We start from the raw sequence: 24014 nt of genomic DNA, 5'->3' as shown, positions 1-24014 counted from the left end.
TTAATTATCACACTTGCGCTCTTTGCACAAACCACTGTTATTCAACAACAACATATCAGGAGTCATCCTGATGGAAAGTGGAAATCCAGACATGGCCAACCAGTCCCAGGACAGGCATGACAAACCTACCTACAGGAAGGAGCGCATGCGAGGGCGCACGATGGACTGCGCGCCGTCGACGTAGATGGTGGTGCCCGTCATGAAGCGGGAGTCGTCGCCGACCAGGTACAGCACAGTGGACGCCAGGTCCTTGTCCGGGTCCAGCCACCGCCGCAGCGGCATCACCTCCCCGGTCGCCTTCTCGGCCTTCTCTTCCCCAACAGAGACGGGGAACTTGTCCCCCAGGTGCAGGCCGCGGCAGACGGCGTTCACCCTGATCTTGTGCTTGCCGAGCTCCATGGCCGACAGCTGAAAACACAAAGAACATCATGGCAATGTAGGCATTCAGGATTTCTACGAGCATCCAGGATTCTTGGACAACAGGAAGGAAGGCTTACTCTGACGAGCTGGTGAACGGCGCCCAAACTTGTGCCGTATGCCGCCGCCCCCGGATACAATCCTCTCTCGGCGCCGATGATCTGGGTCAAGCACACCACGGAGCCGCCCGACTGCGCATCCCGGAACCGCATCGCCGTGGCCTTTATCAGGAGCCAAGGTGTGATTACATTGACTTTCATGGTCTTGTTGTACTCATCTTCAGTTACGCTGAGGCAGTCTTGCACTTCCCCTGCTCATACAGTCAATCACACATTTCATGGTTGGAAGAGGTCCACGGATGAAATTAGTGGAATATAAGCTGACTAGAAGAGTGAGAGAAGATCTGAAGTTCTGAAGCTCAATTAGGATGATAGTGATCAGCTGGGCTTGGGCGTGTGTATAATTCAGTCAGACTGAAAATTGGGCATGTGTATCACAGTATCTGTCAGTAGTATGTGCATACCCTCGTAGGAGCAACAGTTGACCAAGGCGTGGAGCCCGCCGTCCCCGAAGCAGCGCCACGCCGCGTCCACCGCGGCGCCGACGGCCGCCTCGTCGCAGACCGCGAAGTCGAGCCCCACCACCGCGACGGCACCCTCTCCACCACCTGCACAGCGCCGCGCCTCCTCCGCCGTCGCGGCCAGGGCGCCCTCGTCGCCAACCAGGACCAGCCTGTACGCGCGCGCGCGTAGATTCAGAACCGAGCAACAGGAAGAAGAAGAGGGGAGGAGAAGGGGAACGGCGGCGAGGTGAGAGGGAGTACCTGCATCCGTGCCTGGCGAGGCCGACGGCGAGCCCCCGCGAGACGGCGTCGGCGCCGCCGTTGCAGGCGAGCAGCACCCGCTTCGCGTAGGCTGCGTCGGCAGCCATCCCCCTTCCCCTTCTTCTTCCCGGCAGCAGCGTGTCAAGTGCGTCGTCGCCTTGCTGCGTGCGTGCCACGTGAGAGTTATAACAAGACAAAATTTACCCAGTCATCATCTGCAATGCTGGGCCACGCCATACACGTTGGCGTTAAAAAAAAATTAAGAATCTCATATAAGTACCAAACGTACGGTACGAGCACGTGCCAGCAGTGGCGTAGCTAGAATTCTGAGAAATTTTTTCTTTATCATGTTATACTTTGCAGATTTCGAGTGTGTGCTTTTTGGTTGTCAAATGTTGTATGGCACTTGAATTAAGTAGAATTTTCCTAAGTGTGCACACCCTTCAGTTTACTTTTAGCTACCCCATTGCATGCAGGCTCCGAACGGCTTTCGAAGGCAAGTTTATTGACGTGAGGATGACAACATTAATTGCCAGGCAGGCATGATAACTTGCGTGCTTCAGGAACTTCCCCCTAACTTGCCATCCTCTCGTCAACTTATGGCCCGTTCAGATCCTCTCTGGCTTCACGCTTCACCAGCTCCGTGTGTGGAGCAATGCCGAACGGCTCAGCTCCGCAAAGCCAGCGTTGGGAAGCCCAGCCCTCCCGCAATGCAATTTCGTGGAGCAACGAAAGTGTAGCTCCTCCAAACGACGAAGAATGAGTTGAATGAATTTACACTAGAATGCCATTCTGAAGTGACTTGCGTACCGTTTCGATTAGATAAAACACGCCTGGGCAAATCAGTGACCTCACGCCTCCAGTATCAGACAAGCCCGTGCCTCTCCTCTCTGGCCCATGCTGACGGAGCAGAGGTTGCCGCTGCCGCCGAACGGTTTGCCGCTCCCGTGTGAAGCTGGCTTGGCTGGCAGGTCGAGAAGCTGGCCAGTTTGGGAAGCCAAAGAACTTCCGAACGGGGCCTAAAGTTGCCATGAAAAACGTTAGGGCGGGTTGCCATGTGCCCGTACCGAACGTTTGGTACTTATCATTTTCAAAAATTCACGGTGTCCTCGTCACCTCGTGAACGAACCGTTTTCCACATGCCACTTGTCCTCTATAGCTTGTTGTCATGCCCGCCACTGGCTCCCCCTTTCTATCATCTTTCTTATACGGCGACTGTCTCCCTCTTCTATGACCGAACATGCGAATATATGCCTCAACGTTTTCATCTCTTCTCCAATTCGATGAGGCGGTAATGCCGGCGGCAATCTTCTCCTCGTCCTTTGGCGAAGCAGGCACGATCTAAACACATCCATTGAGGTGGCGGCGGCATGGATTGGAAAATGAAAGGCAGTCATGAGAGTCAAGGTTAGCTTTTAGTATTCTCTATATATCAGTTTCCTCCCAATTTCCACCCACTCCCTTCTCTAATAAGATGGTGAAAGTTAGGGAACATGCTTTATGTAAGTCGTCTGAAAAAAATGGTTAGGTCGATTTTCCGGGTCATCAGATTAAAGATCCAACTGCCAACCTTCTTTCTTCTTCCTCTAGTTTTCTTCCTCTAGCTTTCTTCCTCCTAAATCGTTCCTTGTCACACAAAATACTTACACAAACTATAACTTAAGCCAACTTACATGTAGCTACCATGGAAAGTTAGACTCTAACTCCCATGTAGCCACCACCGAGCGAAGCTCGCACTATGGTGGTGGCGGCGGGGCCTCCCCCCCGTTGCGCGGCTCCCCTCGCGTGGCGCCCCGCGACTGGCGGCTTGCATCGTGTTGGTCCGTTGGCGCCTCTCCCGGCGTCCTGGCGGCCGGCGGTGCGCCTCCGGAGGCGGATCCGGTGCCTCCGCTCCCTCCCGCGCCTCATGGTGGTCGTCTTGGCGGTGCTCCTCCCCCAGACCCCTCCTGGCGGCGGATTTGAAATCGCCTACGCATCTTCTTCTCGCCGTCGTCACCGGTGCTGTCAGGTGCGACGGTCCCCCTCCTCCCACCCTCTCCCACGCTCCACCTCATCCGGCCACCCACCCCTCGTGGCCCTGGCTGTCCGACGTCCTCCCAGCGGCAGGACCTCGTCCCGGCCAGGCCTCCTCTCAGACTGGACGTGGTTGTGCTGTGGGCCCTCCTAGATCCGGTTGTCCAGCGTCTTCCCGGCGACAGAGCCTCATCCCGGCCATGCCTCTTCTCGTGCTGGCTGCGGTGGGCTGAGGCTGATGGCGGCGGATTTCGGCCTCCCTTGGCTCGATCTGGTCCGCGGTGGTTGTCGGAGGTGGTGGAGCGTCTGGTGGCACCCATGATCACCTCCCATGGTGCTGGGTGCGGCTCTTCTTGCGGCAGTTGTGGTCTTGGATTACCATGGTTTTCGCGTATTCGATTCCTGATCCGCAACCTTTGGGATTGCGCGGACTTTGGCCGAGGCGAAAGCCCTGATCGGCTTGCCGATGCTTACGGCGTCGACACCTGTGGGTGTCGTTTCCTTCTTGGAGGTGTTGTCATGGCCTTTTCTCCGTGCCCCTACTTGAGTATCAGGGGAAACCCTAGATATAGTAGATCAGACGACGATGGCTCGTCATTGCACCCTTCATGAAGGCGTCGTCTTGCTGCTCGTGGTATGCTCGGTGTTGGATTCGAAGATTGTGGACGCTTTGCTGGTCGGATGCTCCTCGTGGCGTGGGCATCTAGGGCGCAATGTACGGCCTCGACCATGCTCTCTCCATGGCTTCTCCTTCCAATCCGGCTTGGTCCTGCACCCCACTTGCCGATCCTCTAGGCACATAGGTGGGAGGTACGTTGATCCGGTCCGGTCTGGAGTTGTGGTCGTGCGATGATGGTGCTTGGCGTCGGTCGCGACGCGGTCTAGATGCCTTGTATCTCGTCTCTTTGCCTTGTTGGCTAGAGTTCAAGCTAGGAGAGCTTTGTGCTGTGTGTATCTCTCTTTGTTTTTCCCACACCTTGGGTGGTGCTCCTCTCATTTTCTCATGTATGCCTCTGTTATTTCTCTCTTACCTATCAATGAATGATACTCAAGTTTTGCGTATTCGCAAAAAAAAACTGATTACTTTATATCTTAGAACCCTTAACATTCCATTCCCCTTGTCTAATTAGCTCCAACCAAACATGGTTTTGTTGTTATTAAATAGGGAGATTTATATTTTTCCCTCTTATTTTGTCCCGACCTCATTTTTACCCCTAAATACCTAAATAGAAACAGGCTCAACTTTGCCCCTCTTTTGTTAAATGCGCTTATTGAAATGCCCTTCCGTACATTTTCCGTCCAGTTAAAGGCGCACTTAACGGTCACTCTAACGGTCAAAGGCCTTTGACTGGACGGAAAATGTACGGGTAGACATTTCTATAAGCGCATTTAACAAAAGAGGGGCAAAGTTGAGCACTGTTTTTTTAGGGGTAAAGATGAGGTCGGGACAAAATTTGGGAAAAAAATGAAATTGGCCCTATTAAAAAATATAGTGTTCTCGTCATCTCATGAACGACTGTTTTGCACTTGGCATTTGACACTTGCATTTTTTTTCATCCCCAGGAGCTCGGTGCCATGCTCTTTATCCGTTGAACTAAAACTACGACGAGTAAATCGGAACAAAGGGAGTACGACTGAATGTTTGACACCGCCTGATGTCACCATTCCGCCTCCATCGGAGGGAGGACGACGAGGGAGCAATCCTCTCCCCCTTCTTTTGGGGGGTGGGGGGGGGGGGTGAAGTAGGCAGGATCTAGACACATCAATTGAGGTGGTAGGGACTCTGGTTGGAAATGGAATGGAGGCACGCTGGTTAAGGTTAACTTTTATATATGGAATCGACTAGGCCATTGTAGACATGCATGCTGATATAGTAGAACCCATCAGAGAAGACTTTGTCAACGGGTTACCCATCGACGTTGGTCATACATCGGAGACAGATTTGTAATTCGGGCCTATCACATACGAACTTGAACACCACACATCTATGAGGGGGTCCGGCACACATCTATTATTCTTAAGAAGTTGTTCTCCACTATTCCTTATTCTCTTATCATGCACACTGTCCACATCAGCGATGTGTCATGTCAGTATTTTTTCACCCACTAAGGCTGGTCGTAATGGGAGTATCATAGATAGTATCCTGCATGCCAATTAAGCAATGTTGATGAGGTGGCATATTATTAAATGAAAAAAAAGAGACTTGAGTATCATATCATGATACCGTATCATATTAAATGATGTGCTACTTTGTGTCATGCATGTCAATAAATATAGTCCTATATGATACCAACATATGATACCATGCTTTACGGATGTAGTATCATACACTAGTATCATATGCATGATACTAGTATATAATACTTCACATTACAACCAGCCTAACTATTTTTGTTGTGATTCCCTTAAGCCACGTCACACCGTTTCAGCTGTGAAGAGTCGCATCAGTTTCTAAACGAGGGGGCACGACCATCTTGAACCCATCGTTCCCTTTCCCCGCTAGGCGGCTACCCAACTCCTTATTAACCACGCGCATATACTTCAACCAGCCAAAGGTGCTCCCTCCGCCACTAGGGATTCTCGTTGTTTATCTTCCTGGATCATGATGACAGATAGATGAGGCGCGGTGGTCTTCTCCTATATACAGGTTCTCTCGCGATTTTGATCCCGCACAGGAGCAGATCATCACACCGCATCAATGTCGCCAGGACCCCTGGTTGCCCTCCGCCTGCGCGCTCCACCAAAATCGGATCTGCCGATGGTGAGATTGGACTCTAAAGTTGGCTTTCTTTGCAGCCTCGCGGGTGCGACGCCGGGCCGGGCCTCGATAAGATGAACAACGCGCACATCGGGAGGGTGTTGCTCTCAAAAGCCTAGATGCCACCAACCTCGTCCATCTCTACGACTCCCGTGTCCCTGCCCTGTGATGTCTGGAAGAGCAACACCCGAGAGGAGAGGAGAATCAGAAGAAATTGGCGGTGAGTTACAAATAGAGAACTTGATGGTGAGAGTTCAGATTTAGTTCAGTTTGTTTTCTTCGGTGAGTTACAAATAGAGAATTTGATGGTGAGAGTTCAGATTTAGTTTAGTTTGTTTTCTCTAATTATTTGTTCCTGACCTCTAATCAGTTTCTAATCTTTGAATTTATTTTTGTTCCCTACTCATGACCAGCTTGCTCATGACACACAGGTGGTGCTTGGACAGGGCTATCAGTATGACATGGATGCTGTCAACTTCTATGCTCTGTTGAATTTAGTAACTGGTGGCTTTATGGTCTACATTCTTATTTGAAATTGTTGGTTCAAGCTTGCTAGATTGTCTGATGATATGTTAGATTATAACAGATATAAGGAGCAACAATAAACAAAAGTAAGAAGACACACGTATCCAAATTCTGCAAGTTTTGCTTTTAAGTCTGATCCCCTTTATCCAAATAGCTACTAATAACATTTTGTTGAACGTTTCATATGACATCCATCTAATATTTCCAGTAGCATTCAGACTGAAATGCAGGGGAGAACAAACTTCGCCCACTAAGTATTTTCCGTCATTTGAGGGCTTTACGTTTCATATAACTAATTAATGAACGCTCCTTCGGGAGCCTCGCAACGATCAACGTCACTTGGTGTGCTGTCAGCCATTCGCCACGCGTCGTGCTCTGGACGCTCCCTCCGAATTTTGTTTTTTTAGTTTTCTACACGCGTTTTGGGCTTTTTAAATGGTTTTTTTCGGGGGCTTTCGACGTTTTGGTTTTTCACTGGTCTTCCCAAGCTTTTCGACCAAATTTTTTTCGAAAATAAAAATTTTTTTGCGCAAAAAAACACGTTTTTCTTTCGCGGGAGTCACGGTTTTGCTTTCGCTTGAGTCACGGCCGTGCCTCTCGGAAACGAAAAAAAGTGTTTTCTGTTTTTTTCTTTCGCGGGAGGCACGGTTGTTCTTTCGTGAGAGTCACGGCCGTGCCTCTCGGAAACGGAAAAAAACGCGTTTTCTGTTTTTTTTTTCTTTCGCGAGAATCACGGTTTTACTTCCGCGAGAGGCACGGTTGTGCTTTCGCCAGAGTCACGGCCGGGCCTTCTCAGAAAAAAAAACATGTTTTTTGTTTTTTTTCTTCGCGAGAGTTACGGTTTTGCTTTGGCGAGAGGCACGGTTGTGCTTTCGCGAGAGTCACGGCCGTGCCTCCTCGGAAATGGAAAAAAAACGTGTTTTCTTTTTTTCCTTTCATGAGAGTCACGGCCGTGCCTCCTCGGAAATGAAAAAAAACGTGTTTTCTTTTTTTCCTTTCGTGAGAGTCACGGTTTTGCTTTCGCAAGAGACACGGTTGTGATTTCGTCAGAGGCACGGGCGTGCCTCTTTCGGAAAGGAAAAAAGAAACCGTGCTCTCGGTACGGTTTTTTCGTCCGGTTTTTTTGTGAAAAAAAGTTCGTCAAAACCTATCAACATAGGATCTACTTTTAAAGATCTCAACGCGAGAAATCCAATGGCAAAAGCGGTTGGAGATTTGGACGCACGGTTTAAGAGATAAAACATTTTGAATAAACGAATGTACGAAAAAAGGGAAAACTTCCGTGTTACGACAAGTGGCGCACATGCCGCGCGCCACTTGTCATGACCTGGGGAGTTGAAATGATCTTCGCAACGAGTACTCCTTAACTAGTGATTTCGCCAATTTGGAGGTTTCCGATTGACTTCACGAAGAGCATTTAGTTACTACTAAATTTCACTCTTGCGTGTACAGAAAATCAACAAATGTAACAATACTCAATTTATTGCTATGTAATGCAACAAATCTGTAAATTGTGACAATCTATGGAAACATGTAAATGGTGGAGATGATGATACGAAATTGAACCATTTCAGCCTTACATCAAGTATGGATAGGAAATGTTAATTGTTATCAGTGAAAAAATAGGTGACGCTTTTTCTTCACTAATCTAACAATGGTTTGACTAATTCACATCTATATGTTTTTTAATGATGTCACATCTAAACTCTCACAAATATATAATGTAGTAACAAAAAAAAATTAGGACAACAAAAATAGACCTCAAACAAAGTGGACATCAGTTTAGATTTGACATAACTATGTTTTGACATAACTATGTCACATTTAGATGTGTCCTAAACAGGCCCATCTGACAATACATACATGGAGCTTCCGCTTTACTACATTATTTGCTATTACATGTATCTAATAGAGTTGGTACTTTAGTTTCTGTGAAAATTTATTCCTCGGAATTCCGCCGCAATGCACGGGGTATCTTTTAGTTTGTGATGTTACATCGGTGATATCCCGGCTCCACAATTTATTCAACTTGCTCTGGTATTATAGCAGTAAGCCACTGATCCTGGCATTATAGCAGAGCCTCAAAATTCTTATTGTGACTCAACACCTTGTAATAGCGAGGTGCCCGGCGAGCCGTGGCCACCGGCTCGCCGTCCTGGCCACGGTCGACACGGAAACTGGTGAGCCGGAGGAGACACTCCTCCTCCTCTTCCTTCTCGTACCAATGGTTGACCCCGTTGATGAATACCACCTTCTTCTCCTTCTCCTTCTCCTTCTCCTTCTTGGGGTCGTAGGCGCTCCATGATGCAGTACTCGCTGTCACCATTGCTCGCCGCCATGAGCACGAGCTTGGCATCGACGTGCCTCCAGCCTGCCGCGGCGTCGTCATCCAGGCGGAACAGCTGCTCTCTGCCGACCTTTCACTCGGCCGGTTCGGAAGTGACGTCTCCGATGCAGAGGCGCCCGTCCGTCACGCGGTGACGATACATGTCGCCTTCGTCGCTGACGGCGTGGAGCCCGAGCCACGCGCCCAGCTCGCCGTCGTAGTGGGCGTGGCCGTGGGCCGGCAGCTGCCAGTCCCCGCGCCGTGTCCACTCTCGGCTGGCCGTGCTAAAGGAGAAGGTGGCGGCGCCCAGCCGGTACTCGTCCCTCAGATGGCTCTCGTCCCTGGAGCATTTGGTTCCCGGAGAACAAAACAGAGGTTTATGGCCACTTGTGAAGCATTTGGTCAAAGGAAAAGCTTCATCATAGAGTAGCTTCATATATACAGCACCACCATTTGGTTGATAACAGCACCACCACATCACTGCCACGCAAAACCCACACAATTGCAAACCATGTAACAACTCATCACACAATATTGTTATACATATGATCAAATGCAAGCTGGATTTACGGTTCATCAATAAAGTCACACGGAAGACTAGCTAGGTTGGTGCGCGCGCACACATGCACACAACCTCAATCTTATTATTACAAGCAAATGGCCAATCATCACAAATAAACCAGCTGGGTGTGACCACCACACCAAGCTGGAGAAAGCCCTGCACCCAAAGTGCATCGCACGACAATCCAATCCAATCCAAGCATACTCAAAATCAGGTAGCCTGGGGCTGAAAAGTGAAAACACACCATTTATTCTTCCTTGTGCATAGCAGCGTACGTATCCTGCACAGTGCACACGAACACACCACACTTGCAACACAGAAACATGTGGCCTGACCTCCCTTGGTTGCATCTTATTGACCAAGCTAGACATGGCAGAGGGGTGGAACACATCACCTACGAATCGAACAACAAAAGTCAATTGGATACCTTAATAGATGGCAAATTCTGTGACTGATGCATGCTCAGTCTAGATATGTGTACGCATATAAGGAATAGTAGCCCATGGGGGACGAACCTTAGAACGGAGACCCTTGGGAGCGCCTCCTTGTAGTAAGCTGAGTGAAGCGTTTCGAAGAGCGACGGGTGGTGCCCGGCCTCCAGGCCGTCCCACTCGAGCCTGCCCCAACAATCCTTCTCACAGTCCACAACTGGCTTAGGACCTTGACGCGCAGCGACGGCCGGTATCCGTCTCAGGCCCCAGCAGTCCCTGAGACTGATCGTCTCCAGCGCCGGTGCGGTCAGTCTGGCTTCGCATATCTGCTCCAGCCGATGGAGATGGTATAGCTTGATGTGCTTCAGGTTCTGGAATGTGGCACCAGAAGCTATTTCTGGAGGGTACTTGTTGTCCAGTGGGAAAACATATTGCAGGTTCCTGCAGTATGCCATGTGAAGGGTCTCCAGGCTTGGCAAGGTGAAGGAAATCGGGAGGACAAACACCAGCCTCGGGCAATTGTGTAGGTATATGGAATGTAGGGATGTGAAGGCACTTCGTAGGTATATGCAATCTTCAGGGTCTTTGGGGTTGGTTTTATCCCAGATGCAGCAGGCCGTCGGGAGATCAGACGCGGAAAATGTCCTTAAAGAAGTGAAGTTGTCTTCTCTAGCCTTACAAGAGAAGAGTGAACGTAGCTTGGGACATCTCTCAACATGACACCATGTTAGGCCAAGCCAAGTTTGTGGGCCCCTTGGAGGGATAGCCGCGATTGAGGAATTGTCATGCACGTGCAATGATTGAACATGATCCCTAACGAACCATCTGAAATGCTGGTTCTTGTCCATAGTCTCCAAATTGTGGCCTTCATCACCAATCTCTATATGCACATCGAGAGGTTGAAGCTGCCTCTGGTCGCACACAAGGGATGAATTTGCTACATCCTTCAAAAGGATAATAATATCATCATAAGGTAATGATCGCCCTGTGGGAGCAAAACCCTCTTGGCTAGGACCAATCTCCTTGATACTTTTGGTCATGTTGATTTGGCTATGAATGGTAGAAGAGATATGGAGGTGCAACTTCAACTTGCCCCCACTGTGCATGCACCACCATGAACGTAAGTAGAGTCCCTCCATGCACCGCCAAAGGAACCTTGCATCTGTAAGGGTAATGCATGCCTCAAAATGAAAGAAATCCTCCCTCACTCGTGCACAACATACCACTAATCTTTTCCTCCAGCAAGTGTCTACATGTACCACTTTCAATCTAAATGGGTTATTATAACGCCAACCTAGACTAAAGAGCTGCCGACAACCCAGTAATAATAACTTCCTGAGCTTTGGGGCATCCATGACACTAAGGTCAAGCATTTTTATGGCTGTACCAGAGAGGTCCAACTCGTCCAGATTGTCCAACGCACGCAAGAATATGCTATGCAATCGACCACAACCCATGAGGGAAATTTTGGTCACCTTGGCTTCTTGGATTGGAGTTGCACGAGACTTTGGCCGAAATTCTTTTTTTGGTAATTCTATGGGATGTGCCCAGTTCTCTGTTGGGCCATAACCATCGAAGCTAAAAGTCTCGAGCAATGGAAGAGCTCCTTCAACTGCAACGGTCTCCAAGTTGGAACAACCATCAAGAACAAGCATCTTCAAGCTTGCCGCTGATGACATTCTAGGCAATGATGCCATAGAGATATTGCCAGACAAGTCAAGGAGCTCCAGATTGATCATATCCAAGGAAGAGCAATTGTTCACTGTGATCAAATCTGAAGATTCTGTTAGTCGGAGCTTGTGAAGATTTTGTAATGTTTTCCATGCATGACTTATATTCCTCCATGAGACTCCTTTTGTATTTATTTCTCTTAGATTTGTCATCCGTTCAATCATCTGCTGCTGCAAGGCATAATCAGTGTGACGCAAGTCAAGCACTATCAGGTTTGGAAAACATGCTCCCCCACCTTGCTCCTTCCCAGTGTTTGCACAATGGTCAAGCCAAAGGAACCTTAGGTTGTGGCAGGATTGGAAAGGAGGCAATGCAAAATCAAATCTGCACTTGCAGAGTTTTAGCACACGGAGGTTGTTGGCTAGTTGAAACAAATCATTCGGTAGTTGTAGCAGATCATCTCCCTTAAATGTTAAGAAATAGGATGATGCATTAACAGGAACAACAGAGATACTTTGTGCTCCTTGTTGGTTTGATGCAATTGACTTCCAGCCTTGGTAGGATTTTATTTGTTGGTCCAACCAATATAATAGAGTTTCTATTGCACCTGAAGAATGGCGCAATTGCCCTATCACTCCATATAATGCATTGCCAACCTCCCAAGCTCTGTCCTTTTGAAGGATTCCGTCACATATCCAGTAGTTGCAAACATAAGTGGCCCAACCATACTCAACAGTGTCAGAGTTTTCACCCAGTTGTCCTACCAGCAACAGTGAGTACAAGAAGCAATCCACAACAGTTGCTGGGTTGATGTCATCCATTCCCGTGTAACTAATCACCTCAACAGCTTCTTTGTGCAATAAACAACGTAGTTGTTGCCCGATATAGATGTGGTCTGTGGTAATGAAAAGCATGTTTATATCAAGGAAACTGGATGTCAACAACTTGTGTTGTTTCTGTGAGAGCTGAAATCTTCCATGATTGGTCCATAAAAGCTTGGCTTTACCGAAAGGTCCAAATACAGGAACGCCCGACTCTGCCAGATCAATATCTGCATCTCCCCCATAATGAAGAATTAATATAAATTTTTCATTGATTAGAGATTCATAGATCGCACTTGCTATGCTTGTTATCTCTGCTCTAGAACTGTCCTCTACTCCTCTGAAATCATCGTCCTCATCTTGCTTATCAAAAATAGGCATTAAATGCACAAGGTTCAGTTCTGCTGCTATTTCCTGCTGCATCGTCCTTCTATTTTTCCACAGAGAGCAGTCGACGTGGACAACTTTACCAAATTGCTGTTTCATGTCTGGATCGCTTCTTTTGGATTTGAGGTGTTCTGCTGTAGCTCTAAGAACGGCGGATGCTCCAAGACCCACACCGTACCAGCCATGAAATAAGAATGCTTTTATTCTGCCTTCTGAAGTATCACCGCCATGATGCAGAAAATCAATCAGCTGCTTGACGGCGTCATCGAAATCCTTTACAACCTGTAGTAATTAACGACTGTTAGATATGACTGCCAAATGAGTAGACATGTTGACACTATAACATTAATTAATACTAGCTATTTTCCTAAATTAATAAGCTAAAACAACAAATGTCTCATGTTGCAATCTCAGGTCAGTGTAGACATGTGCCTAATTTAGAAGTTTAGCTAGTGTGGAACTAATATATTGATGAATAAAAATAATCGGTTCATATATGCTTGCTCATTACATAGTATTGTTTCCCACACAAAACATATAACCATTGCTAGTAATAGTATTTCATGGGCCGCGGCAGTCCAAAATTTGTTGAAGCACTAGGCAGCTCTACACACCTGAACATCATTGCTCAAGGAACGAGATTGCAAGAGTGTGGTAACTACGAGGAGAGGTAGTCACGCTCCAAACAGACAAGTTTGGGAGGCTTCATAATCTAACAACAATATCATATACTGTAACTGTCCCCGACCCCCGCGTCGCCTCTCTCGGGCGACACGGGGGAACACCACCGGCGCCGGCTACTTCCTCCTCCCCTCTGCCCCAGCACCTCGCCGCCGCCTGAGGAGCCCGCCGGCAAAGCCCGGTCAGGCTCCAGGGAGGGTGGCGGTGGGGCTTCTCTCAGGGTGGCCCACGGGCGGATCTGGCGTATGAGCTCGGCGGGGTCTAGCGGGCGAGCGGGCGCGGCTCCGGCGATGGCTGGCGCGGATCCAGTGGTCCGGGAGTAGGGGCGGCGCGCGTTCTGGCGGATCGAGGGCTCGGCGAAGCTGGGCCCGGTGGTGGCGGCGTGGGTAGCTCGGCGGCTCGGTGGACGGTGCACTGCATGCGGCTTGGCGTGCCTTGTCCCCCGCTCGGGTTGGTGGTGGTCCAGGCTGCGGGTCCCACGGAGGCGGCTGCTCCTCCGGTGGCGCGACGGCTGGGCGGCGTGGCGAGTAGGCGCGGCAACGGCGGCGGCCTCGCGACGTCCAGCGGTGGGTCGAGGCTAGGCGGCTGCGACCACTCTATCTCGCTCGTGCGGCTCCGGCTTCCGGCGGTTCAGATCTGGTGCGGCTCGACTATAGCCTTCCGGCGGCGGCTTTGGCAGTCCTTCGGCCCACCGAGGCTAGGCTTGTGGCGAGGTCGTAGTCTGGTCAGGCCCTCCCTTGCCTCCAGATTTGCGATGTGGACTCCATGCCGTCGGGCCTGGCCGGGCTCCTGCCGACGGTGATGACGATGACGTGGCGGCTCTTGGGCTCCGGGGCGGCGGCCCCGGGTATGGTGGTGGCGGCTTCGGCCAGGAGGTGGTGCGAATCTGGTCGCGGTGGATCGTGGGATCCCGTGGCCAGAGTGAGGTCGGCCTCGGCAGGAGTGGTGGTCAGTGGGCGGCGGTCGGTGGTGACAGGTGGTCGGCACATCTCCGGGAGAAATCCTTGCTCCGATCTTCACCGGAGCCGGCGACGGCGGCGCCCGCGGGTGCCGTGATCTTTCTTGGAAGCGTCTTCGTGGAGTTGCTCCTTCTCCCCACGGCTTGGGCTCCGGAGGGAAACCTCAGATCCGTTGGATCGGGCGATGGAGGCGTCTTCGCGTCTTTCTCCTCCTTGGGGGCATCGTCTCGGAGCCGGCTACGACTGAGAGACTGGAGGATGATGGCATCTTCGCCGTCGATGGCGGCATCTTCGCCGCGTGGTTTGCTGAGGCGGGGCGCTGGTTTCTGTTTGGCAACGATGATGGCGTCGAGAGAATCTTGGGTCGCGGCGTGGTCTTCGGTAGTCGGTTCTTCCCGGCGTGTCCGAGGTGCTCTTTTCGGCACGGTCGGCGCAAGTCCTGCATATTTCCCCTGTGTTGCTCGTTGTCAAAGTCAGAGCTGTCAGTTGCTTGCGTGTGTGGCCATCCGTTGGCATGTGCCGTCGTGGCTTCTGTTCCATGTCGGTGGCCAGGTTGGCCGGTGGTGCCCATGTCATGTGGGTTGTGTTGTATCGGTTTTAGCCCGGTTTTCCGTCAATTAACCGGACAATTCTTCTTCTTAATCAATGAAAATGGCAAGTCTTTTGCCTCGTTTCAAAAAAAAAATTTAAGAAAAGGTACCAACCAGAGTATGCCCTTTCAGAGTAGGTCCAGGTGGTGCAGCAGCCATTCTGAAGCTCCACAGTAAAACCGATAATTACCCTCAGCAGAAGAAAACCATGACTGTGTGCTTGTAACCCACTGGCCCGCAGTCTACAAAAGTTAGATGCTCGTCAGATTCACGATGTGGCATCACAGAAATACATATGAAAAAACAAGCTTGTATATATACATACGAGATGCAATTGTAGTACCTAGATATCAAGTCAAGGAGCCAAGAAGACTTGCAGAGAAAGGAGAAGTTGTCCCAAAGAAATCCAGTCCCAGGTGAAGAAATATCACTCGAAATGGAAAAACAAACCCACTTGTTCTTCTTAGATGGTGGCGGGGCTTGGTAACAACATAATGAACTGCAAGATTGAGCAGTGATATCAGTCGATAATCAGGTGTATGATGATGGTGGGAGCTTATGGCATCGTCCCACGTCGCAGATTTTTGTGGCCTTTCTTTACAGCAGGGTTTGTCTCTTCCTCCTTTAAGCATGTATACACACTAAGAGACTAGTTCTTGCAACCATGGTTTTCGAGTCGCGACCCATGCGAGTCGCTCTGGGGCAGCAACTCGGAAGAAGTCGAGCCTGCGTTGTAACTAGTCGAGCGACTCAAAATCCATGCTTGCAACATGTTTAACTTTAAAAAAAATCTGTGTTTACATATACACCGTTGCAACAAAAAAATCACAAAAGGTGCATTCTTTATGTATATTTCGTTTCTTCATTAAAAAAATCTACTTCGGGCTCTATATTTCTAGATATTCAGGGGAACAGCTATACAGAAAGAAAATTGGAATTTTGGGTTTGAGTTATAAAGATTTCCTAATCTGGTCGTTTTTTCCCAAAAAATAAAAATAAAAGGCAGATCCGGCTGAGATTGTAACATCTCTTGGTCCGCGAAGCAGATTAAACACAAAACTTATGGCAAGACGATCTGCTATGTCTATACACAATATGCATTGTTATTCCTCCAGTATTAAAAAATGCTGATGTTGAAGCAAATTGTAGAAAGTATTACCCAAGAATTAGTGAGTTGCGGAGTTAGTATGGAGAGAATAAATATAAAAAACAGCTTCTGTACGTGAAATCATGTCTAAAACGTCAACTTTTCTGATGCCGGAGAGAGTAAGAATACCTCTAGAGCCGCAGGCGGATCATTTCAACGAGTGAAGAAGAGTTGCACATAAAAATAAAGTTATCTCCAAAAAATCCATTATTCCAGATGCAGCTCACTCCATCATCTCCCTCAAATCAAAACTAACAGCACAGCAGCACAAGAAATCCATGAGAAAAACATGTCTAACCCATCGGCCGCAGATTTGCTGCAAAACAAGAAAAAGGCTGATTTACTTAGTCGAAGCCATCCATCCTCCAGTCCAAGGTGAAGATGTATCACTTGATCATCTGGTTTAGCTGGAGATGAAAGAAGTTTTCGCTTGCGCGTAGCTGGCAGAGCTCGGCAACAGAGTGTAGTGCAAGTTGGGGGGCAATTAGCATGAGATGGTGCAGTGGTGATGGTATGAGCTTTTTGTTTTGCCCCACTTTGCTTTTGTGTTTTCCCCAAAGCACATTGTTCCTTGCCTGCAGTTGCAGATAATGTCACTCATTCCTGATCTGTTTTGCGGGCTTTTTTCTTTAGTTCTTTCAAGCACTGTACTTTCCTTTCCCTAAAGAAAAAGCATTGCCCTCTGTCTCTTCAAGCATAGATGCAGAGAGAGAGAGAGACCATTTTGCAAGTTGCGCTGTGTTCGGCATTTGGACACTGGAGATCATATCCACACTACATATTTAGGGTCAGTCGTGCAGAAGAAAAGAAAAGGAAAGGAAAGGAAACAGAGCTAGACAAGCGAACATACAACACAGGAATCTACGGGGTTTCAGTTTATAGGGTATCAATACTTTGCTTTTATCATCACTAGTGTGTTGTGTACTAGTGGTAGTAGGTAGTAAAACAGTAGAGGCAAACAAGTTAACAGAACAACTGGCAGTGGCTGCTATTCAATCTGCGGCTCCGCACGACATAATTCTAGGAGCAAAGCACAAGCAGAACCAACGTATGCCACTAGCTAGCATCGTTGCACTCAAGGGCGCATGGTTCTTCACCTTTGTTGCCACTGTCGGTGTTAGGATTCTCTGTATATCTGAATCTCATATATTTAGAATCCTTCTTCCGTCCCATAATATAAGAGCGTTTCTGACACTAGCGTAGTGGAGTAGAAGGGTATGGCCGTCACATCACAGCTCCCGGCCAACTGATGATCTGAACAAGTGACAAGATAAAATAATCAGAGTGTGTACCGTGCAGCACTAGCAGAAGAGCGGCAGGCAATTTTATTCTCACCTGCAGGCAGGTGGCCGTGAAGTCGGGGAAGCGGGGGCGCCGAGCACGAGCACGAGCAGCACCCACCCCGAGGGCGCGCCGGCGCCCGTTCGGTGCCGGAGGGAGGGGAGGCGGCGGCGGAGGAGCGAGGGGCCGCCGACCGTGGTGCCTGGCGGCGGCTCGCCACCGCCTGCTCTCTGTGAGCGTGTGGTGGGCTGGTCGACAGTACAACAGCACCAGCAGCGGTTTACAGTGGGCCGGGCTGGGCTTTCGTCCAGTCGATAATTTCAGTTCAACCCGAAATTTTCGAATCAAAATCTCAAGAAAAAGAATAAAAATCGAACTCACCAAGAAATAAAAAAGGAGAACAAAAACTATTTTATACCCAAGAAACCTGACCATTGTACGGTCTCTTTATACCCAAGAATAAAAAAGGAGAACAAAAAAGAGACCGTACTGTAAACCATAAACCAAAAAAAAAAAGGCTCACTTAGGTTTTTCTCGGCGGCATGTTTTTCTGTTCGGTTTTAAAATGCACAGATTCAGTTTTAAAATGCACGGCAGAAGAAAGCTATATCACCACTGGGGATATAAAAGCTCAAATGCTCAATTGGCAGCTATAATCCTCACTGACTGACTTGTCTACTCTACTTGGAAACTACATGCTGCAACGCAACTTCAGTGAGCACAACAAATTCCGACAAATATCTGCTGACCTATTACAATGCTTGGCGCATCCATCGCGCAACGCGGTCACGACTGACAACCCTTCTGGGTCTGGCTACTGCTTGTACAAGGTTCCCTAAAGATTACCGGTTTTTAGAAACATACAACAACCCAAATTATACATCCGTCTCTCTGGCGGTTCGAAATTAAATGAAACATGATTGTACCACGACAGCAAAGGATTCTGAATTCCAGATATCCTTTCGAGCACTTGATCGCCTGTTTTCTGCGGGAGCGCTTCAGTTGGCACGCTCCGCATTAGGAAAGAAGTGCATCGCGAGGGAAGTCGCGCTGGCCACCTTCTGGCGGAGGTTGAACTTAGTTGCGATGAATGGCCTGACATCTTCCACCTCAACCAGACTTTCCAAGAATGGCAGCAGTGCTAGGAGCTCCTTGTCGTTTGGGTCGTCGAACCAGCTCTCGATCGGTATGCCGTTGTCTAGTTGGAACCCAAAGGCCTGAAAGCAAGAATATATCATAAAAGACCTCTTGATTCATTGCTTACATGTGTGTTTGTAGCACTGGCAGAGAATAAAGGGGAAACTCTTTGCTACACAAAAAAGAATGAAGAAATAGTAACTTATGAGAATCTCATTACACAGCAGGAAGGAATTAACTACACCCATGATACTGCAAAGGGATGATCGAGTTCCTTCCTGGGGCACTCTAATCCCAGTGAAAAAGTAAAGTGGAAGGTTATATTCCAACTGAAAATGCTTCACAAGTAATAGTAAGGTGAAAGGTTCAAAACTGGCCAGTAAGATAGGTTTTACGGATAGGTCATTCATGTTGCTACTTCAGAACAACCAAGAGTCAGACCCAAACATCATGACCATAAAGGCATAAACCAGGATAAAATTGACTTGTAATAAAGACCAATGCTAATAAAATGATTAAGACTAGATTTGCTCCAATAGCATTCAGAAAATTTCGAACAGGAAAAAAAACTGACCCATGAATAACTAACGTGTATGGTTTAACAAATACCTGCGGAGAATTGTCAACTATGACAACACGAGACAAGTCACGCCCAAGAACAGATAGATCCTTCAAGTAGTTGCCCTCCACATAGACACAAGACTCACGATAAACTCGATGACGGAACAACCTTCTTTTGGGATCAAGAACATTAAGTAGTTGTTCTGCATAGATACTTTGACTAGCCGTGAAGATGATTATCTCAAACATGCTGGCTACTCTCTCCAGGAAATCTTTCAGATATGGACGGCACCGTACATAGATTGTGTGATCTCTGAGATTAAAATGAACTGGGAAAGTGAAATCAGAATCTTCACATGGCTCAAGAGTAGAATGCACCAGTGTCTCTGCATGACATTATGGAAATAGCTTCAGGTTAGGTTAACACTGAATTCATAATGAACTAAAACACCATGGTTACAAATAAGAACTGACACCAGATATAATTCCATTTGATCGAACAAGTAGAAAGACGTAACTAAAGAGACCAGAGATTGGTGCACAGCCACAAAATTCCACTTGGCTACATTAAGTAACAAGTTTATAGTTATGTGAATAGTACATAAATAAATAAAAAATGAACAGAGTACATAAATAATGATGGTCATGTTGCAGTACCATAAGACTAACAAACATGTCCAATCATGTTCAACAGAAACTTATAATTGCACAAACAGCATGCTTCATGGGTTTCTATAGGTTTCAAGTTCAAACCCAGATCCTTTGCTTCTCTCCCCAAAAAAAGCTATTTTGGCCCCTGTAAATAAAAATGCTGCAGAACTTTGGCAGTATCAGTGAACCCCCCCCCCCCCCCCCCCAACCACCACACACACACGCGCACGCACATTTTTTCATCTGCCATTACTATTCATTCTACTAACTCTGACAAATTTACCACAACTGTTTCATTTGGCACCCTTGCCTTAAATGGATAATTCTGCATGTAATTGATGTCCTCTCTTGTACTAAACATATTGATTGTATTAATCATTGCTTTAACGACTTGAATGGCTCACAACAGGAAAAGAGGGAGTAATGTAGAGAAATGATAATATTTACTTCATTATTCACAGAAGAAACATCTTTAAAATAGTTATTCCATCAAGATATTTCGCCGAGACTCAAGAGCATATATCAGAGATAAAATATTCACCCAAACAATCATCTTACCATCCAGATCAAGGACAAGGGTGGTTCTAGGGCAGCTCCGAGTTTGCTTTGGAAGAAGAACGGGTCGAAACTTGGGTACAACCATAGATAACTCAGGCAAATCCTTTATGAAGGTATAAGGGTCAAACTCATCAAGCTCCTCAGTCTCATCAGGATCAGCGCACCCGCCATCTGTTGAGATAGAATCTTGACTTTGTTCATCAATACACTCCAGCTTAGAGTGCTGCATTGCAAGATATATAGCAGACACTTCGGGTGAAAGACTACCCAATTCACTGTACTCATCATCTGCGCGCTTTGTATTACCACATGTTGATTGCACAGGAACTGCAATAAGAGTGTCAAGCCACTTACAAAGGAATACTTATTATTGATTATATGCATGGATGTGAAAATTCAAACACAGATCTGAAAATTGCTAATGTACATGAATTACACGGTGTTGTGTTGGCATAAATAATCGCACTTTTCACAGTACAGGATGCAAATAAAAAATAACTAATTTACATACTCCCTCCGATCCATATTAATTGTCGCAGATTTAGTACAATCCTGCAACAATTAATATGGATAGGAGGGCGTACTTTAATTTTTTATCTACCAAGTTCTTAAAATACCACTGCTGCCATACAATAAAACAAATAAGAAAGAAAAATTGCATGCAGTCTAGATTAGTCAGGGAAAGGCAAAGCAAATACAGTGACTAAGGACGTTGAAACTTTTACTTGTTACGACTCATAAAGGAGTGTCAGAAATCACATATCTGCTTCATAAAAGAGCTTGATAATATTAATATAAATCAAATATTCCACAAAGGTGAGGTTACATTGACTATGGGACAGATCTAAGTACATATTGACCTATACATTTATAAATTAGGGGAAGGATGTGGTGCTATGCGCATATATACCTTATAGATACGCAAGACATCGAGGAAAATAAGAAGCCATACCAGCCAAGTTACTAGATACTAACGGCTTATGCATTAATGTAGCACACTGATACATCATAAGATGGCAAAATATTCAAACAGCATCGTTTAGAGGGGATCTCAATGTTCTAATTGTGTGTACCTTTGCTCAAGCCATCACTGCCGTCTTCATTATGATGGTGGAATGGTTGAGAAAATATGTTCTCACATGGTTCGTCATCATTTCCGTGAGACAGCTAGCAAAAAAGAAGACCAAATAGATGTATAAGAATCTAAAGTAAAGAACAGAGACAGAATTAATTGATTGCTGCACAATGAGGTTCATAGTTGTAGTCTTGCAGATGAGAAAAATAGACCTACAGCATACACATATCTCAGGTATAGCTTCTTAAGGACTTAAATATTTAGTTTTTACATCCCAAAAGGTTGCTGTGCAGAAAAAGAATATTTAAAAGAGACGGTATTCAGTTTTCAGCTCATCTCATCATCTTTGCTGGACTGCACTGCATGATAACAATGGTAGACAAAGCCAGATCGTATATATAACTCACTTAAACCAGAATGAGCCATACCTTGTGATCAAGCATACTACTACTTGGCACATCAGCAACTCCATTTTCAGTATCAGAATCACATAGAGATGTTAATTTCCTTCCACCGCTGAGAACTTGGTTCTTCTTCAGAGGGTCTTCGGCTGCGGAGTCAACAATTAGAGCAATGTTAGTACAAAACTAAGACAGCTCTAGTAGATACCAGGTAGCCAACTTCCTAAAAGTTCATAATATTACATTCTCCCAGCCCAACTCCAGCCAATTGAAGGAATAATCCCAGAAAAAACATTTGCCAAAAGTCAAGTTTAGTAATCAGGTTCAACAAAGAAGTTAGCTTGCTAAGGGGTATATTATCTTTTCATGCTCAAGAAGGGAAGAGATAAATCTTGCTTCACTAAACTGAATTACTGTGCATAAGATGGTGTTTCAAAGATACTTATACATAAAAAAATAGTTTGGACAACAAGAGAACTGACAAATGGCAGTATATGACAAGTTGGACAGTTACCATAAATATATTTTATCTTTGCCCCTCTGTCCAATTTTCTATCAGCTAATGACATATAGGATACTGTACTAGAGACGAAGTTGCACCATAACACAGACCAGTAAGAGGGGGGATGCAAGGTGGGGGGACCTTACCAGGTTTCTGCTTTTTGGAGGAAGAAGTAATTAGATCATTGACTTTCTTATCAGGAGCTGCCGACTGAGTGGATCTTCCAGGTTGTCTACTAGTTTTCGTATTAACATGCTCAACAGTTGCATTTCTTGCAGGTCCTTTTTTTCTTGTCGGCATCCCTCAGTCAAGAAGACTTCTTGCCCACAGTTGGCTCTTATACGAGAAAAGAAACACAAGACCTCACAAGCACACTTCCGCCAAGTCAGTTCAGGGTAATTGCACAAACCCCGTCAAAGTGAGCCGCAGAGCTTTCAACACAAATGAAAGTAACCCTCAGAGTACAGACCTGATGAAAATTGGTGAAGAGAATCAGCTACCAGAAGTATAGTAAAGCCCACAGCTCAAATCTCTGCCGGTCAAATCACTATGAAGAGACGTCGGGACTAAAATGGGAGGACTCTGCAAGGTAACATGACAGCAATGAGGGTGTTGCAGGGTAACATAACAGGGACGGTTAAATTTGCTACATAAAGTTGATTACAATGACAGTATTCAAATTCAGCAGTCTGTGTGCCAATGAACTCTCTGTATGCGCTAATCTTACGGAAACAAGAAGTTTAGCCTCAGAGAGACGCAAATTTCCTGGAGTGTACATTGCAGGAAACACGGGTGCTTATCAATTTAAGATATTCCAACGCTCCAGGCACTCCTTCCTTTACCAAAATATAGGGGTTAGCCCAACCCCTTCCCGCCATTCTTCTATTTGGAGTAAATTCGAGCATCCCTAATCATCTAGCAATTCGAATTTGAAACCGCATACACTAAATACAATTAGAAATCATTGGCTGTTACAAATTGCACACGTTTTGTCTGTCAGGAAGGGCAATTAGCAGCAAGTCAGCCAGAGCATTGCTTCGGTACAAACGCCAGCGCACTACTGGGAGTCGAACGAGGCAAATCCCAGCCGGGCGACCGCCCCGGGCCTCCTATCTATAGGGGATAGGAGACCAATCTACGGGTCACTTCCTCCGAGCTAAAGCTTATCCGGAAGGTAGCCGGCGACGAGATGGAGGGCGAGGTCTAACCTGGGCGGAGGCGAGCCGGAGGCCGGGGACGAGCTGGGCGGCGGCGAGACGGGGCGGACGGGCCCGGCGGCGTCGATCTGCTGGCGCGGGAGCTCGGTGGAAGTGCCGGCGGCGAAGGACGCGGACGGCGGAGGGGCGAGGAACGGCGGCGGGGATGGTATGCGGGAGGCGGGAGGCGGGAGGCGAGGGCTGCGACGGCGGGGGCGGGAGGCGACGGCGGGGCGGGGGAGGGCGAAACCCTAGCCGCTTGTCGCGCACGGGGGAGAGGGGGAGAGAGAGGCTAGCCGCAGCGCAACGCTTCGGGGGAGTGATGAGGACTTGAGGAGGAGAACCCTGCGGCTGCGGGAGGCCGGGGGTTTGGGGGGCACGCGGTGGCAGTCCTAGGTAATTTCTTCGCAAAACGGGGTGCGTTTCTAGGGGCTACCGATGTAAAATTCAAATTCGAATTCAAACGAGCAGTATACATGGTAAAATTGCGGAGCTTTGAATTATTTTAATTAAAATACTCATGCATGTTACGGATCGCATC

The 24014-nt window shown here is 47.4% G+C and overlaps 3 protein-coding genes and 1 long non-coding RNA gene across 8 annotated transcripts; 1 reads left to right on the top strand and 3 right to left on the bottom strand.

The window, feature by feature from the left end:
- On the bottom strand, nt 1–1402 carry LOC123114314 (4-formylbenzenesulfonate dehydrogenase TsaC1/TsaC2). The gene is made up of 4 exons (XM_044535748.1): nt 1241–1402; nt 941–1149; nt 498–727; nt 1–408 (listed from the first exon to the last, which is right to left on the bottom strand). The coding sequence occupies exons 1-4, from the start codon at nt 1345–1347 to the stop codon at nt 130–132; spliced, it is 825 nt and encodes a 274-aa protein (XP_044391683.1). The 5' UTR covers nt 1348–1402; the 3' UTR covers nt 1–129.
- A 4347-nt stretch (nt 1403–5749) lies between these two features.
- LOC123117750 (uncharacterized) lies at nt 5750–6660 on the top strand. Its single transcript, XR_006457504.1, has 3 exons — nt 5750–5969; nt 6050–6231; nt 6443–6660. It is a non-coding gene; the product is annotated as an uncharacterized lncRNA (long non-coding RNA).
- Nucleotides 6661–9394: 2734 nt separating this feature from the next.
- LOC123114310 (uncharacterized) lies at nt 9395–17684 on the bottom strand. 2 transcript variants are annotated; one of them, XM_044535741.1, is made up of 8 exons: nt 17447–17684; nt 17209–17365; nt 16456–16867; nt 16241–16362; nt 15308–15463; nt 15079–15206; nt 9940–13016; nt 9395–9818 (listed from the first exon to the last, which is right to left on the bottom strand). In XM_044535741.1, exons 6-8 carry the CDS (start codon nt 15121–15123, stop codon nt 9815–9817), a joined length of 3126 nt encoding a protein of 1041 aa, XP_044391676.1. In that variant the 5' UTR covers nt 15124–15206; nt 15308–15463; nt 16241–16362; nt 16456–16867; nt 17209–17365; nt 17447–17684; the 3' UTR covers nt 9395–9814. The 2 variants fall into 2 exon arrangements, with proteins under 2 accessions (XP_044391676.1, XP_044391675.1); XM_044535740.1 differs by lacking the exon at nt 16456–16867 and having other exon boundaries at nt 16241–16427.
- Nucleotides 17685–18014: 330 nt separating this feature from the next.
- Nucleotides 18015–23726, bottom strand: LOC123114311 (CTD small phosphatase-like protein 2). 4 transcript variants are annotated; one of them, XM_044535743.1, is made up of 8 exons: nt 23486–23726; nt 22747–22859; nt 22424–22651; nt 21803–21924; nt 21373–21466; nt 20300–20626; nt 19139–19476; nt 18015–18609 (listed from the first exon to the last, which is right to left on the bottom strand). In XM_044535743.1, exons 3-8 carry the CDS (start codon nt 22575–22577, stop codon nt 18391–18393), a joined length of 1254 nt encoding a protein of 417 aa, XP_044391678.1. In that variant the 5' UTR covers nt 22578–22651; nt 22747–22859; nt 23486–23726; the 3' UTR covers nt 18015–18390. The 4 variants fall into 4 exon arrangements, with proteins under 4 accessions (XP_044391678.1, XP_044391679.1, XP_044391677.1 ...); XM_044535744.1 differs by having other exon boundaries at nt 22424–22639; XM_044535742.1 differs by lacking the exon at nt 22747–22859 and having other exon boundaries at nt 22424–22746; nt 23486–23711.
- Nucleotides 23727–24014: the final 288 nt, after the last annotated feature.

Source organism: Triticum aestivum, chromosome 5B (assembly GCF_018294505.1).
Source record: "Triticum aestivum cultivar Chinese Spring chromosome 5B, IWGSC CS RefSeq v2.1, whole genome shotgun sequence".
In the NCBI taxonomy this organism is placed as follows: domain Eukaryota; kingdom Viridiplantae; phylum Streptophyta; class Magnoliopsida; order Poales; family Poaceae; genus Triticum; species Triticum aestivum.
Note: the sequence above shows the minus strand (reverse complement) of the source record. Positions and strands in the feature narration are given on the sequence as shown.